This window comes from Cygnus olor, chromosome 5, assembly GCF_009769625.2.
Source record: "Cygnus olor isolate bCygOlo1 chromosome 5, bCygOlo1.pri.v2, whole genome shotgun sequence".
Classification (NCBI taxonomy): domain Eukaryota; kingdom Metazoa; phylum Chordata; class Aves; order Anseriformes; family Anatidae; genus Cygnus; species Cygnus olor.
Genome location: NC_049173.1, coordinates 52,778,573 through 52,794,040, shown reverse-complemented (window position 1 = coordinate 52,794,040; position 15,468 = coordinate 52,778,573). Strand labels below are relative to the sequence as shown.

The 15,468-nt window shown below is 38.1% G+C and overlaps 1 protein-coding gene across 5 annotated transcripts in view; it reads right to left on the bottom strand.

The window, feature by feature from the left end:
* EXT2 (exostosin glycosyltransferase 2) overlaps nt 1–15,468 on the bottom strand; it is a 73,218-nt gene that overhangs the window by 44,917 nt on the left and 12,833 nt on the right. For all 5 annotated transcript variants that reach the window (XM_040558130.1, XM_040558135.1, XM_040558134.1 and 2 more), the window contains exons 6-7: nt 14,208–14,347; nt 13,219–13,312 (exon numbers count right to left, since the gene is read on the bottom strand). In XM_040558130.1, coding sequence (XP_040414064.1) covers nt 13,219–13,312; nt 14,208–14,347 — 234 coding nt within the window. The remainder of the gene's footprint in view (nt 1–13,218; nt 13,313–14,207; nt 14,348–15,468) is intronic.

The window sequence follows — 15,468 nt, the reverse complement described above, 5'->3', positions numbered from 1 at the left end:
TCCAACATATCAGAGGTAGGCTGGCTCCCTCTTTTCTTGCTGATCAGTGAGGAAAAAATAGGGTCCTTCAGAGAGAAATTGAGAGCTATGGCGATTTGAAATACCTCCTGAACAATCTGTGCTCTTCTTATTAAGGGAGCATCAGAGGAGGACAGAGCAAGAGACCAGCTTTGGGCCAGGATATTCTCCTCAAAGTCCTGAGGGCTCTCATTTCTGCAGAGGGGCACAAAGATTTCAAATGAGGAGAAACAAGGACATAGACTACACTTGTCAAACATAATTTATATGTCTCAGGCTACAGAAAAAAATAAAGTCACACTCTGAAAAGCCTGCTCTCTTTTGGGGTGCCAGTATAACTACTCAAAACTAGAGGTAAGCTCTTTAGACAAGTCTGAAAGTGAAAGGAAAGGAATACTTTCTGTAACGTTTAGATCAAGAGGAAAAATATTCCATGAAGGGAACTTTCTAGTCTTCTGTCTTGAGCACTTGATTCCCAAGTAAAGCCCCCCAGATTTTTAATTCACCTATTTAACTCACAGAACCAACCTATATGACTGGCATATGAAGAAATATTCCTTTACTAGAAGACATTTCTCCAGGCTGAGCAAGAAAGGCATTTATATCATTACAGTCCTACACTTTACAAAACAGATTCTAGATGGACATTTTGTGGTGCTGTTTATCTATCATAATCCAATCTCAAAAAATAGTTCTTCAAGAAGTAAAACAGAAGGTGAATTTCATCACCTATGTTAATATAGTCCACTATAGTAATTTCAGTCATAAAACAAGCATATTTGCCTACCTCAGATACAAAACAAAGAGCAGAAAATAAGCCTTCCCACTATCCAAATTTCTTTTTTTCCCCTTTTCTTTTGAAGCTGCCAATTCATAAAAGGAACAGAGGTCAGAGTTCAAAATGCTAGTCTTACCCTTCAGATACCAGCCACTTGGGAGTAACTCACTTCTACTGGCTCTCGGTTTTATTGCTGTAAACTACTTGAGAAATGCTGACTCATAAGAGAGCTCAGGGTAAAGGAAAATGTTAGTGCAAGCACGGATATTAATCTACAGCTCCTTACACTGAAGATTTCCTCAAAGTCTCCTCTTTGGTACACAAAAAAGAATCACTTGTATTAATTATAGTAATCCACATGTAGAAAAACACACACTATGCATATACGTGAATGGTTCTTTGAAGCATACCTGTTAAAGTTAAAATTTTGGAAGTCTTGCTTCCATACTCTCAGATAATTTGTAGCTTGAGGTGTTTTTTTTTTTTTTAAGGTTTTCATCTTGTTACAAACAATAACCTGCACTGCTTAATATCCTGCTCAAATACACAAAGTAGCTATTTTTATTAGAATGAAATGGTGACATTTTATATTGTTTTGAAATCCTACGTTATCCTGACCCCCTAAAACAGATTTCCACTACTTCTGATCCTAGAAATAGTAACTCAGTTTTTAAAATAGCAAGAACGCGAGACCTGAATAGATGGATATACCACTAAACACTGGTGTTTTCCCCTCCCACCACAGATTGCTGGAGCTCAAACTTGCTTCTTTGTTTAAGGAGTATGTCAACATGACAACTCTGTTGCAGAAGGCAATATTGCATCAGTCAGGAAGCCTGACTTAGTGTGCTGGCGCCCTCCAAATCCATTGCCAAAATATATTTCAGTTACAGAGCCAACAAATAGGTATCAACACTACCAGCAGCACAGAACCTGCCCATTCTCAGCTGTGAATACTGCTGCAAAGCATGAAGACAGAGTCAGTAAAGAAAGGAGCAGAATGAAAAAGCGTAGTTTCACAGAGCACTTAGAGCTTCAAAACTGTCATGCAAAAATGGCCACCATTTACTGCATTCCCTTTGCTCCCAAAGAACATTCAGCTTTGTCCTTCTACTTACAGGCAAATACATGTGTTGGCACAGCAGAAGAAAAACAGCTGAGAGTAATGCAAATTCTCATCTGGCTTCCAGACAGCCACATCTTCATAATCATCACTGATAATGACAAAGACAAAAAAAATAGCCCATTCTTTCCCCTTGTTTCCAAGAGTTTGTAAGGCTCCCTAATCACTCCAATTTCATCAGGCTGTTACTGTGAAGGAGTAGGCGTACCTAACCTGAGGAGCAGTCACAATGACTTGGGTGCGTATCATCCTTTTTGCAATAGTTTGTCCTTTGCACGCTCCCCGCTAACTGCATGAAACCAAACCTATGATAAGCTGGGGTTATGCTATCATTGATTCAACGGTGGTCCAGAAAATAATAAAAAACAAATACGTGTGTGCAATTGTGGAGAACGTTCAACTACAACATGATCACGAGCTGGGGGCTGGGGGAAGGTTTTAGGCACATTTCTTGACAAATGATGGACAGCTCCTGAAACTGAAAGCAATAGGTTTCTAGTCCCAAGGGTATTGCCTTCAAATATGTCTATGTTCTCAAGGTAGATCAGTTTTCCCTGCTGCAGGCATCCTGCTGAGGGGTGAGGTCCCAAGCAAAACACAGGAATCTGACTGCAAGCCTTTGAGGTGGCAGGAGCCAAGGGGGGTTCAAAGACAAGGCTGGCTGGTGGGCAGCACCTCTGAGTATTGCAGAGGTTAGAGGTTAGTAAAGCAGGAGCCACTGGCCAATAAAACAGTGTTTGGAGAGCCCACTCTACAGATAAATTGAAGATCTGTTTACACCTTTCCCAGCTTTCTGAGTTACACACACTGATGCTTCCCACTGCGATCTTGTCCTATGTTCACTAGCATCTCCCCTCCTCAGCAGCTGCCCTGCTCTCTGCTGGTTGGCTTTATAACATGGCTAAAGGATGCTTGGAAACTTTTAATCAGCATCCAGCATCAAAAATAAATAAATAAAAGCACAACTGCTTTTATTTGTGTCAACTGCTGCAACAAGATCTGTCTTGTTTGAGATTTCCCATGACTGCTGTACTAATGCTGGGAGAATAGAAGCTTAAATTCCCTTGATTAGAGAAGTTAAACACAAAGCAAGCTCAATGCCAATCACACACATGAAAGGACAGCTTTTTGAAGCACGAAAAAAAAAATCTAGGTAGGGTTACCACCGTATTATAGCATTCAAAAATCAGCACATACCTCATTTAGGAGCTTAAGCTCTCTACCAGGACAAACTTGTCCTTTTGATGAAGACACGTTTTCATGCTTCCTGTAAGCTATATAGTTCTATTTTAAATAAGCATAAACATACATATGCTCCACCCATATGCAGTTCTCAACATTGGACAATTTTCATCCACAGGCATTACTTCAATACCAATATATCTTACTGAACTCTATGAAAATAAAAGCTGAATGACTGGCAGCCATGGTTTTCTCCTCCGTATCTACAGTACAAATTTGGTTTAGAACATGGTGCTGCTTTTTTTCCTCCACATCTTAAAAATAAATGACATTAGCTCAAGTTATGGAAACACACCTCATCCCTCATTACTTGAGCTGTGTATGGCTGTATGACTGTCTGATTAAATAGGTAAGGTCACTAATAATTGCTGGTTGTGCTCAAACTGTGAGATGGTCACACTGCAAAGGAACAGCATTGAAAATAATTTTACATGGAAAAAATAATTGATAAGACATCAACTAGAGTTATTTATTTCTTCTTGAAATACATCCAAAATAGCGTGCTATAGAGGAATGTTCTTTACTGCATGCAGCCAGGTTTTGCAAAAATAGAAGTAATCAAAGAAAAGCCTTCTCACAGAAGTCGCTGCTATCTCAAAAAAAAAAAAAAAAAAGATGGAAAGTACAGCTCTGACCTGTGCTTGCATATTTAATCTAGTTTGATCTTTTGCTTCACCTGAACAATTAAAAATGTCAGGAAGGAGTTGGTTTTCCTCTCCCCTTGATATGTACGTAACATGGCCTCTACAGTAGAGGCAGCTCAATTCCCATTGGATTCCCTGAAGCACTGGTTACTAAACACAGGTAGCAACAGACTAGAAACAAACGAGTGATGAAAGGAAGAATGCAAAGCCAGGGTTTGGTGCTGCTAGCTTACTGAAGTACCTCAGACAGTTGGTTAATGGCTGTTGTATTCATGCTCAGGCTTAACCTAATCACTAAACTCAGGATCAGGAAAGAGTTTTTCCCCATACCTCAGCAGGGACCATTGATATTTTTTGCTTTTGTTTGCTACAGCGTTGGGAAGCATTTTATGGTAGACCATGCTGTGTGAGGAAGGAACAGAGACCAAGTATTCTGTGGGCCCTGTGGGACAAGAATGCATTACCCAGCTGAGTTCAGTTGCAGGAAACTATTCCTTAAGTTTAACAGTAATCTAACAAGGGGAAGAAACCAACCCAAAAACACAAGTCATGCTGCTTATGAGCCAAAGGGCATTACAGCATATTCCTAGCACAGCCTGCATTTTCAGTCCTAACAAAGATAGAGTTTTCCTACATACAGGCATCTACAAAATTGTTAGATATCTCTGCACAACTTAGGAAGACTAAAGGAAAAGGCATCTAAAGATTATCTGGCAGCAGGCTGTTTCTACTGAACACGCAAAGCCTTTGTAACTTAAAGCCAAACGTCCCTACTGTGTTGCAAGATACGTTTGATTTAGTTATTAAAACAGGATCCAGGACTTTTAAATTCCATTATTAATATTGTGATTTGACCTTGGAAAAGTTATGTCTCTATCCACTCACTGGGAAAATGGATCCAAGACAAAGCTACAACACACTCAAATGCAATTACTACAGCAATGCAGTGTGCTTATACTATATGGATAACTGCTAATGTTATAACAGTTCCAATAATGAAAGAAGGGGTAAGTGGAACAAGTAAATTTGACAAAGAAATTTGATGTTTACAGACTAAGCAGCAGCAGAGGGAGAACAGAGAGCAATGGAGAATTAGTGGAACACCAGGAGAGAGGTTTGATCATCCATTTATCTGCAGCTAGATGCTTCGTGGGCATGACACGAAGATTCTCATGTATTCTTTTAAAAGAAGTACATGCTTTTCCAATTTCTGGATCATGTGGGTTTATCTGTAGTATACTCAAGCTGTGTATAGCAATCTGCAAGGGATAAGCATCAAAAGTTCACTTTACAACAACATACAGATTGATTTTAAAAAGTCTTAAAATAGCACAATTTCCCTCCTACAGTTCAAGTTTAACCTTTTCAGGTTCAGAGGCTGCAAACCTAGATACTAAGGCAACACAACTGCATCCCCAAAAAAATTACTCACTGAGGTGCTGATTGCTCTCAGTTTTGTGAGCTCTTGCTCAGAGATGCCATGAAGACCACTCTATAATACAGCAAGCATAAAAACAGCCTTCTTCATTCAGGAAAGCAATGGCTGGAGAGACAATAGGAAAAAAAAAATCTAGGATAAGAATACTCGCCACAACAAAGAAGAGGAGAGGGGCAGCAATGAAAGTCTCATATACAAATGCCAAGGATTCTACAACTCCCCTGGTGACCCTGGCAATAAGCCAGGAAAAAGTTTTCTCTTTCCTTTGCTGTTTGCAGCAACAAATCTTTCCTCTGGGGGAAGGGTGAGAGAGCTGCAGCTAACTTCACTGCATCTGATAAGCTGGCAAATTGTCCAGGCCTGACATTTATGGGGGACCCGGAGCTCCCCTGAAGCACTCTGGGAGGATTAAAGCAGGGTTAGCCTCTCCAATCGCACTCCTTAAAATGCTACAAATGGTAGACAGATGAAAGTTCGTTTAAATTTGATAATGATGAGTCCAAAGCACGCCGAGACAGAAGCTGTCCCCTGTCAGGGAAAGACTGGAAGTTGAGTATTCCAGCTGCAGCTGGAAGTTGAGTATTCTCACTAAAAAGGAGTTGTAAAATCTAACTATACTCAAAGAACTTCCAACGTCCAGACACTGAAATGAAGTTCTGTTTAATTGATTAACAAGATCTAAATCCCACCTCCTTTAGGTGAGCTGCACCACCCACCATCCATTTGCCTTAACTCCATCCAGGACTGTTTCGCTTGAGGAATGGGAAGTTTCACACGCCTGCACTCATTGCCTGGAGCCAGCAGAAAGGCTCATATAGCTGTCAGCAAGCTGATAAGAGCTGAAATTACTCTGCAGAGCCCTCTTTAAAGAAGAGCCAAAGAAGCACATTAAATGAGAGGGAGGAGGGGTCAGAAAAGCCAGCCACTCATGTTGTCTTAACGTGGCACTAAAACAAGTCGTTGATTTATGCATGTGTCTTCAGCTCCGTTTGACCTGGAGTCTGAACTTTCCTTCAGGTCAGGGCTGAGGCACATGGGACATGCACTAGAAAAAACCTAACAGCTTGTCCAGGTATTCCGACTGTGGGAACAAACACTGCAAAATACACATTTTCTATCCACTTTTCTCTTCTTTTTGTTGTTGCACATTTTCAAACTGAATTTGTATATTTTTTAAGCTTTCAATTGTCTATCCAGTCTGAAAAGACAAGAGGCTGTGACCATCTAAAGCTATAGTTAATAAAATCAGGAATGCCACATTGTCACTATTTGAGGAAAATACTTTGTGGGGCTTCGGGAACGTGAATTACTGATTCATACAAAGAAGGAAGCTATACATCATAATTAAAATTCTCTCACTAAATTGTCTGGCATTCATTGAAGTTGAGATATATTTGAAAATCTGCCAAGGCTATTCCACAAGGCATCATACTATCAAGGTCTTCTGCAAATCCGAGTCCTGAAGTTGCACCACCAAGACTGCAATGCACCCAGCTGTTCCTATATTCTGACAATGGCCCACAGCAAACACCTTAGGAACTCCTACACACAGACATCACAAGCAGAAGCCACCAAGTCTCAAAAATATGCTCTAGCTCCCATAAGTTTGCAACTCAGGAACTTCCTAAGCCAGAGGGCATACCTTTTCATTCATCTCTGACAGATCTTCCTTCCCTGGATTTCCTCATTCGCCCTTTAAGCAGATACAAACCCTTCACTCACAAAACACTAAAGAAACGAGTCCCACAGACTAAATCTAAGTTCTGTGACAAGGTCATTTCCTTTTATGTTTTTATAGAACAGATTCCCAACGATGAAGTCCTAGGGCGCATCAAATGAAATTGTACCAAACAGTGTACAGTCATGTCCACTCATTTTACTCATGATTTTATTTTGTAGTTCTGTATCATATTCTAGCTCCTTATCTTATCCCCAGTCATTCATTTTCAAGATGAAGAGTCTTAGGCTGCTTAATCACTCGTCTCATGAAATCTCTCATCACCCTTCCTCTATTATATTATCTTTACGATTAGAGAACTGTAACTATGGTTTGTATTAACAGTGCAGATACACAACAGACTTAAGCAGCAGTGTAGTGGTCTCTATTTTGTTCTCTACCTCTTTTCTACAAATTCTTTATATTACTGTTTTTGACCACGACTGGCCATGGAACTTGTATTTTCATTAACTGCTTATGGCAGCTCAAAGAGAACACATGAAGTCATCCTGTCTTCCAGACTAGATATTAATTTGAAAGTTTTATTTTTGAAAGGTGGAAAGCGTTACATAGTCAAAAAGGAACAGGCTCATACACTAAGCCTTCTTTTGAAAATCAATCTCCTTACCTAAAATCCATTCTGTGAGAACAAATGCCTAAATAAATAAAGGAATGGCTCTTTTATTCCCATCTCTTGACCACTTTCATATTCTGATTCTATGCCTTAATGAGCCTCTCTGTGTTAGAAGACTTCCAAGTACGCTGATAATTAGTGAGGAAAAACATTTTGTAAATGTCTTTATATTCAAATAAATTCAACTCACAAAAAAAGAAGGGGAAAAAGGCACAGAATATAAAATTCAAGTTGTAGAAAACTGTCAAGCAAGTCAAAGACATTTCTGTATCAACTACAGCGGTGAAGTATGTTTCTATAGATTAACAGACTTTCAAAGCAAAACACTAGAAAAAACTTAGCTGGAAGGGAAACTATACAAGACATGGGATAAGAAGATACTAGCAATGTTTTATTTTGCCTTTTTTCTTCCCCTATTTCACTCCTCCTCTTCAGGAGCAAAAAAAATCTGATCTCCCTCTTTATCATATATATGTACTACATTTACTTCTACTTCTTGCCCCTCCACTTCTAGAACTTTGCTATTAACTAGGGGCTGGTTTGTGGTGCAGAGAAAATGAAAGCATAAGGATATAGCATCAAGTCTGCTGGGTTAGTAGCCATACAGCTGAACTACTTATCAACTTGCCTCTGGGCACTTCTGCCAGTGTTTCAGACTCCATATGGAACTATTTGTGAGAGGGGGATGGTTCAAGGAAGCTTCAAAGAAAATGAGAATGACAACCTTACTGTACAAAACAGACAAGACAGCAGGCCCAGAGATGTGTAAGACAGCTATAAACTTTGGCAGCTCAACTAGCAGAGGCTTTTTTGATGATCGATACATTGGAGATTTTAAGAACTACAACATGCTAGCCCCCAGTTTTCACAGGCATAGTCCATGCATGTAATATTGAAAATACAAAATTTTTCACAAGAGCATAGACTAGGGTATGAGCACAGCAGAGAATAACTATTCTGTTTGTGAGGAAAGGCAGGAAACTGAACGAGGAATCGTTGAAGGCAAAAAGTTCTGCAAGCTTGAACAATAAAAGCATATGTTAATATAGCTAATCTCTAGAGATCTCAACACAATTAGGTATAATTGCAGGGCAGTAGGAATTAAATCAGATTTCCCACACACTAGACTCTGCTCACATCACTAAATACTACTGCCCCTCTTTCTGAGCTCATACCACATACTGTCTTAGAAAACGACTGGGCAAAATAAAGCTGTATTATAGGAAATAGGCCAGGCCACACCAGCAATATAAGGCACCCGTATTTTACCCTTCTCATGACAGTAGTATGTGATGCTTATGATCCGTGTATTAAATCTCAGAAAATCTTTTCAAATACAGTTTTTTATATATTGTAAGTGTAGTATTTCTCTTTAAGATCCTCTTTTCTTCAGCAGTTGCACAGCTAGAAGTGCTTCTAGAAACAAAGCAGACATTAAGCATAGATAGAAGTTTACTTCCTAAAAGCAGACAATCTAAGCCAACTTGGGAAAAAAAAACATTTGTATACATATAAACCTTGACATGTGATCTCCAGAGAATCAACTGCAATAAAATACTGCACAAGTAGTACCTAATCAACTAAGAGAACTGGCAAATTAACACAGTTTTTTGTTTTTTGTTTTTTTAAATTATGAGGTTTTCCATATACAGATAACAACTACTTCATTATCAAGAGAGCCAGTGAAACTGAAGCAGTCAGATAGCAAGACTTCCCTTCCACAATGGTTATAACACCCAGAAAGTCTGATATTTATGATGAGTGTGTGCTTCATCCTACTAAAAACCAGGACAAATTTAGAGCAAGGGTTTGTTCTGTTTGGCTAAAGAGAGGATGATCTCAGCCATACTCATGTCAGAGCATGTCAATTGGTTTCTTAATTTACTGAGAAAGTATGTTAATCGGCAGGTAAGAGCAAAGCATATTTCACAAGTCTTTATCAAAAATACATGGTTTCCCTTAGTGGAATTCTAGTCATTCATGTGCATATAAAACCAAGTTTGTAAATTAAAACCTAAACACAACCCACCTGTAAAGGAAACTGTGAGGTGGTGTAAAACAGTTTTTGCATCAATTTTAGTCAAAGCTCTTTGCAAAGATCACTTTTTCTTCATTTTGATATCAGATATGGACCAACCTTTTTGTAACTGTTATAGCAAACTCCAGGCATTTCACAATATAAATACAAGAAACAACATGATTATTGTGATCTAAATGCCTTTGTTTCATCTAGGTAAGAACAATTATTAGTAAGAAACAGAATCATCTGGAGAAAAAAAGGCTACAAGGCCAGTTTTAGTCAACTTTCTTCCATTTGACAAAAAAAAAACACATCAAATTGTCATATATAAAGTGTTATTAGCTCTTGAAGTGGTTTAAGTATTACTGAAAAACACGTTTCTTGCAAAAACAGTATTTTGAAGTTTTGTTGCTCTACCAATGGCTAAGCAGAATAAAATGTGTTAATGACTGCTACTGATCACATCTGAAAGCATGCATAAATCTCTCCAGTTCGCTTACAGATTTATTCCAGAAACGTGTATCAGCTGAGTTTCACTTCAGTAGTTCCTATGAAACTAAATAGAATGCCTGTCACAAATTCACTTTGCTTTTGAACTACCATGAGCACCAGCCTCCTCAGAAGATGCATTCCAACTTGAAATTCTCTCTTCTCCTAGCATCACTTCAGCTTTATATTCTGAATCTTTATTCATTTATCACTGTATGTTGTCAATAAGTGAAGTTAAGACACTGAAAAAAATGGGAGGATATTTTGGCCAGCCAAAAAGTCCTAAGACATTTTTTTTCCAGAAACATTCAAATTGAAAGAAAGTAAGTAAAGCATGCAACTACTCCCTACTGTGAGACTGAGGAGGAGGAAGGAAACGAATCTGTAGCACAGGTGGAATATTACTGCACATTTATCAATGAGGAAAAGCAATCAAGTTAGTAGTCAGCACAGTATCAGTCAGTAAGTAGTTTTTCACCATATGAGACTTCTAGGACACAGAACCGTGTAACAGTAAGGGAATTTCACAGATGCTTACACTTGGACTCTACCTTGTAAATACAGCTGACAGCACACGAAACATATGGATAACACGTTCAAGTATCCTCAACATGCAGACAGAAATAAATTCAGGAAGACAAGAGAAAGACAGACCTTATAACTTCATTCCAATATTCTCACCACCAAAAGACAAAACTATATTCACAACAAAACAATGTGTGAGAGAGAGCTTTAGAAAGAGATGATTCTCACCTCCAGTCAATAGAATTGGTGTTTCCAACGTGTTCAGTGATGCTTTGGACCCAATGACTACTGCAAACCAGCTATAATCCAAAAAATTCTCACCAGACACAGACTAAAACTGCATTCTGTGTATTTAAATATTTTCTATTTTAGCTTAATTTTGTACAGTTACCTATAACATAGATAGCTTATAGATCATCTGACTTAGGGTTGTTTTATTGCAAAGTATCCAAGAAATACATTGTAAATGTAAAAGGGAAAATTGAAAGCGAAAATACACAAACCAGTGTGGTATCCTGATTTCATACTTTAAAATCACTATTTAAGCTGTCCATGATGTAAAGCACTTTCTCTGTAGAAGAACACTACCCTAAAATGATTATTTTATAATATTAGTAAAATGAACAAGAAAATCACTGCACACTTCAGCAGACTATCAATGTCAGTTCTAAAGCTTTACTATGCTTAACATCCTTGTGTTAGTACATCTACATTCACGTCAGAGAAAAATCAAGCAAAATTGTGTTTCTAGGCATTGTTAACAGTGAAGCTACTTCTCCTTCTGCTATTGTCCATGGCAATTTGGTGCTGCCACTGGGCCCTTCCAAAATAGATCATTTGTGTGTAGGGAGTAAAGAGAAAGGAGACCTCTGATGGCTACTGTGATATTTGCAGACTCACAGTACAGCAAAGTGAAGCTGACAAAATAGTTCAGGCATGAAAGACATGTACTGCTACCTTTGAGAGTCTATTTTATCCACACACATCCAGCATTATTACACACAACGTAGATTTTAGCACTGTCTAGGTAGAAATAATTAAACTAGAGTGCTGTAGGTCACGCCCAGAGAAACCATGCCTTGGGTTACTTTTTACAAGTACCACACAAAAGATGACTTTGTCACTGAGGTAGTGCAAGGAAATTTCAGAAATGTCTCACAATCATTGGAGAAACCTCACTACAAAAATCCTACGCACCTCTAAAAGCCACCTGAGTTCAGATAGCTTACTTTTTCTTTATGTATTTAGCACTTAATTTCTCTATGCCTGGGTTCCTCATCAGGAAAAACAGTAACAATATCTCCCTACCTTATAACGATATATGTTCAGTACAAAAAGATGGGAAGGATTACAGATCCTGGTTATAAATTTATAATATATGCTAACATCTTCATTCATCTCTGGCCCAAAGATGTCATCCATACAGTCCAACCACCAAATGAAACATGGTTCAACAGCATGGAACAACATGAATCCTGCCCTACATGTAATTTGGCAACAAATCTCTTCACACTGCTATCAGTGCTGATCTGTTCAGCTAGTGCTGTAAGCATGAGCTCTTGAATTAAAGCAATCTATGATGGCTGTGCCCATAGCAGCAAAGCTTTGCTGCTGTTACAAACAGGAATCAGCATCAACTGTACTTAACTATGTAATACTTCCTTTTGACTCTACCCAACCAGACTTTGTTCACAAGTTTAGACGATTTATGATCTTAGCTCTTCCAATTGCAAAATTAGTGAGCTCTCCCTCTCAGAGGAATAATCAACTTATTTAGAATATTTAAAACATTTTTCAATTCGTGTTTCCCTCACATTTTGAGGGATTAAAACTTATCAACAAGCCAAAGTTTCTCTTGGGATAGACTCAAACTTTTTCTTTCAGATATCAATCAATTTAGATACTGTGTAGAAAGAAGAAAACAAATATGTGCTGCAATTTCATCAGAAACATGTTAATATGTAAGAGCAGGCAGTAAACTTGCCTTCAGCAAGAGTTTCCATCCCTGTGTGCATTAAGAAAGCAGAGTGGACGCAAGAAAAAAGCTCATGAAAGCAGAGTTTGACTACCTTGGTAGGAACTAGTAGTCTCCACTCACCACAAATACAATATGATCTTTACATGAAAAAGCAGGTGGTCAAAACCTCAATTTCGCTTTTCAGATCTGGATGGGAAGGCTTTGATCACTGTGGATACTAAGGATCCTATAATACATTTCACAATAGCATGTAAGTTAAAATGTAGGTTGGAGAAATTCCATTCTGAGTAACTGAACCCTGCCAACTCAAGTATTCTGCAATTGCAATCATATGCAGTATTCTTAAATTCCTGACCTAAAGGGTAACGTAGTACTGCTCAACAGCTGCTGTTTAACAGATTTAGCTGTACCAGTGATGGTTAAAGATAAAATACTGGAAAGTAATGGTGAATGCATATGCTAAACATAAAGAAAGGAGAAGGTAGACTAATCAAAATATTAACATGAAAGTATAACTAATACTTCATTCCAACAAATTCCACTATAAGGCAGGCATATGAACCCACATGATCTGCAAATAAAGGATAATTTAAATACAGTACATTATTTTACCTGTCTTTGCATCTCTTCAATCTGTCGTTGGGGAACACTTTGCAGAATACTGTACATTTCTGGCATCTTTTCTTCAGGGATGACAACAGAGGCCCTACAAGCAAACAATCAGGAAAACAGTAAGGTGAGAAAAAGGAAGTTCCACGTTAAAAGAGGTCAACCCAGAACCTTGCCCTATTCCAATATGATGTGCTCAGAAGATGTTAGCAGAAATAAGCAGTCTCCTCTCAGTGTAGTTAATTATTTTGTGTAGTTAATTATTTTACCGACTGATCGGTGGAGACAAACCACTGAATGTGGAAAGGACAGAGACTCAGACTTCCTGAATTCCCATCACCAGACTGCCACTGACTTGCTGATATCTTACATCTCTTCGAGTGACCAGTGATATATATATATATATATATATACATATATATATACATATATACACATACGTATATATATACACATACATATATATATATATGGCATATATAGTGCTATGCATACAAATAGCATTTTTTGTATGTATTATCCTAAGATAATGTAACTGGGCATTGATTACGCATGCAAAAGAAAAAAATTCTACACTCATAACATAGCATGCTCAGCTGCAAAATAATACTTTTCAGTCTCAAATGAACTTAGGAATTCTGATACAATATAATAAATTTATTGTTTATATGATGCCCTTTTTGGCACATACTTCTTGGGCATCTGAATGCAGATCTGTCATCACACAGCGCAAGCGTAAGACAGCAACACAAGTCTGTTTTAGAAAAGATACCATTGGCTACAGGATAACCAAATGCTCAGTCATCTCTGCCTCCTTTGTCTTCAGCTCCTGTTTTTGATGCATAAACACATCAAGGACATCTATCTCACCAAGTATTCTGTTCACTGTACCCCCCAGTACTGATTTGACTTATAGTGATTTCACTCAAATCACTGAATGTAATGGATATCTCTTATGCACATGTTGGATGTACAATAGTTAGCGTACAGACCTCTTCCAGTCCAAAACCTCAGAGAAAGGTAAAATGTAAGAGTCAGCAATGATGACTGGGACACAGCCAGCTTGAAGAACATCACTTAGCACAGCCTGACCCAGGCGGGCTCCACGTAGAACGACACAAAATGTAGCTTCCTGTCAACAAATGATATCCAACACACAGATGAGGAAAAAAAAAGAAATTTTATAGCTGTATTACATGTGTAGGTATGTATTATGCACTCCTGCCCTTTCACTTGTAAAAAACAAGTCAAAAGGAAAAGAGGCTTGCTCTGTACTACCGATGTATTCTGAGTTATCAGCAAATTCATAATAATTACAGAACTTTATCTACTAGTGACTTATAAATACCAAGCGTAGAGTTCAGAAATCAGCTAATGGGACTATTCTATGCTTTATTATAGTGGCCTAATTTCAGAATTCTAATTGAGAAAATTCAGAGAGAAAAGCAACATTTTGAAAGTTTGGCATAACAAGACGAGCAACAACCAACATGAAGGTATTGAGTACACACTGCACAAAGCCAAACCAACTTCTTTCCATTATAGGGCAATGCAGCTCTATGGATAGCAGAGAAGTAACAGGTTTCATATCTCAACTTTAAAAGGCGTTTGATATAATCTTTGATAACATTTTCACAAGCAAATTAAGAAATCATAGGCTTGCTAAAGCCCTCATAAGCTTTATAATTACAGAAATTACAGTTACAAAACTCTAAATATAAAGCACTTAGCAGTGGTTCACAGGTAAAACTGAGTGATGGATCAAAGAGTTCCAAAAAATCTCTCCTAGATCTAACATTATTCAATGTGTTCCTTTGGTAAAGTGAGCAGCAGAATTAAGACCATACTTATTAGACGTGGAAATACTTATATTTTTGGAGGATTAGGAAGCATAATGGATAACAGGATTAGAGTCTGACGCTATATGGAGAAACTGACTAAAATACTGATAGGTAGGGTTCAATATTTAGATAAGAATAACCAACCACACAAATATAAAGCAGGAAATAACGGGCTATGTTTTGCACTCTGCAGAAAAGGATATTTCAAACAAAAGGCCAGGAAAATAAAGGATATTCACGTGCAACAACATCAATGTTGCAAAAATGAACCACTCCACCCAGAAGTGCTATTAGAATGTAGAAAGAAGTACATCCTAAGAGACCAGCAGTAATCACTCGCTCTACTCAGCAATGTAAGACCCCAAACAGAGCAGTGTGTTCTGTCTTGGACAGTACACTTGCAAGGAAAAAA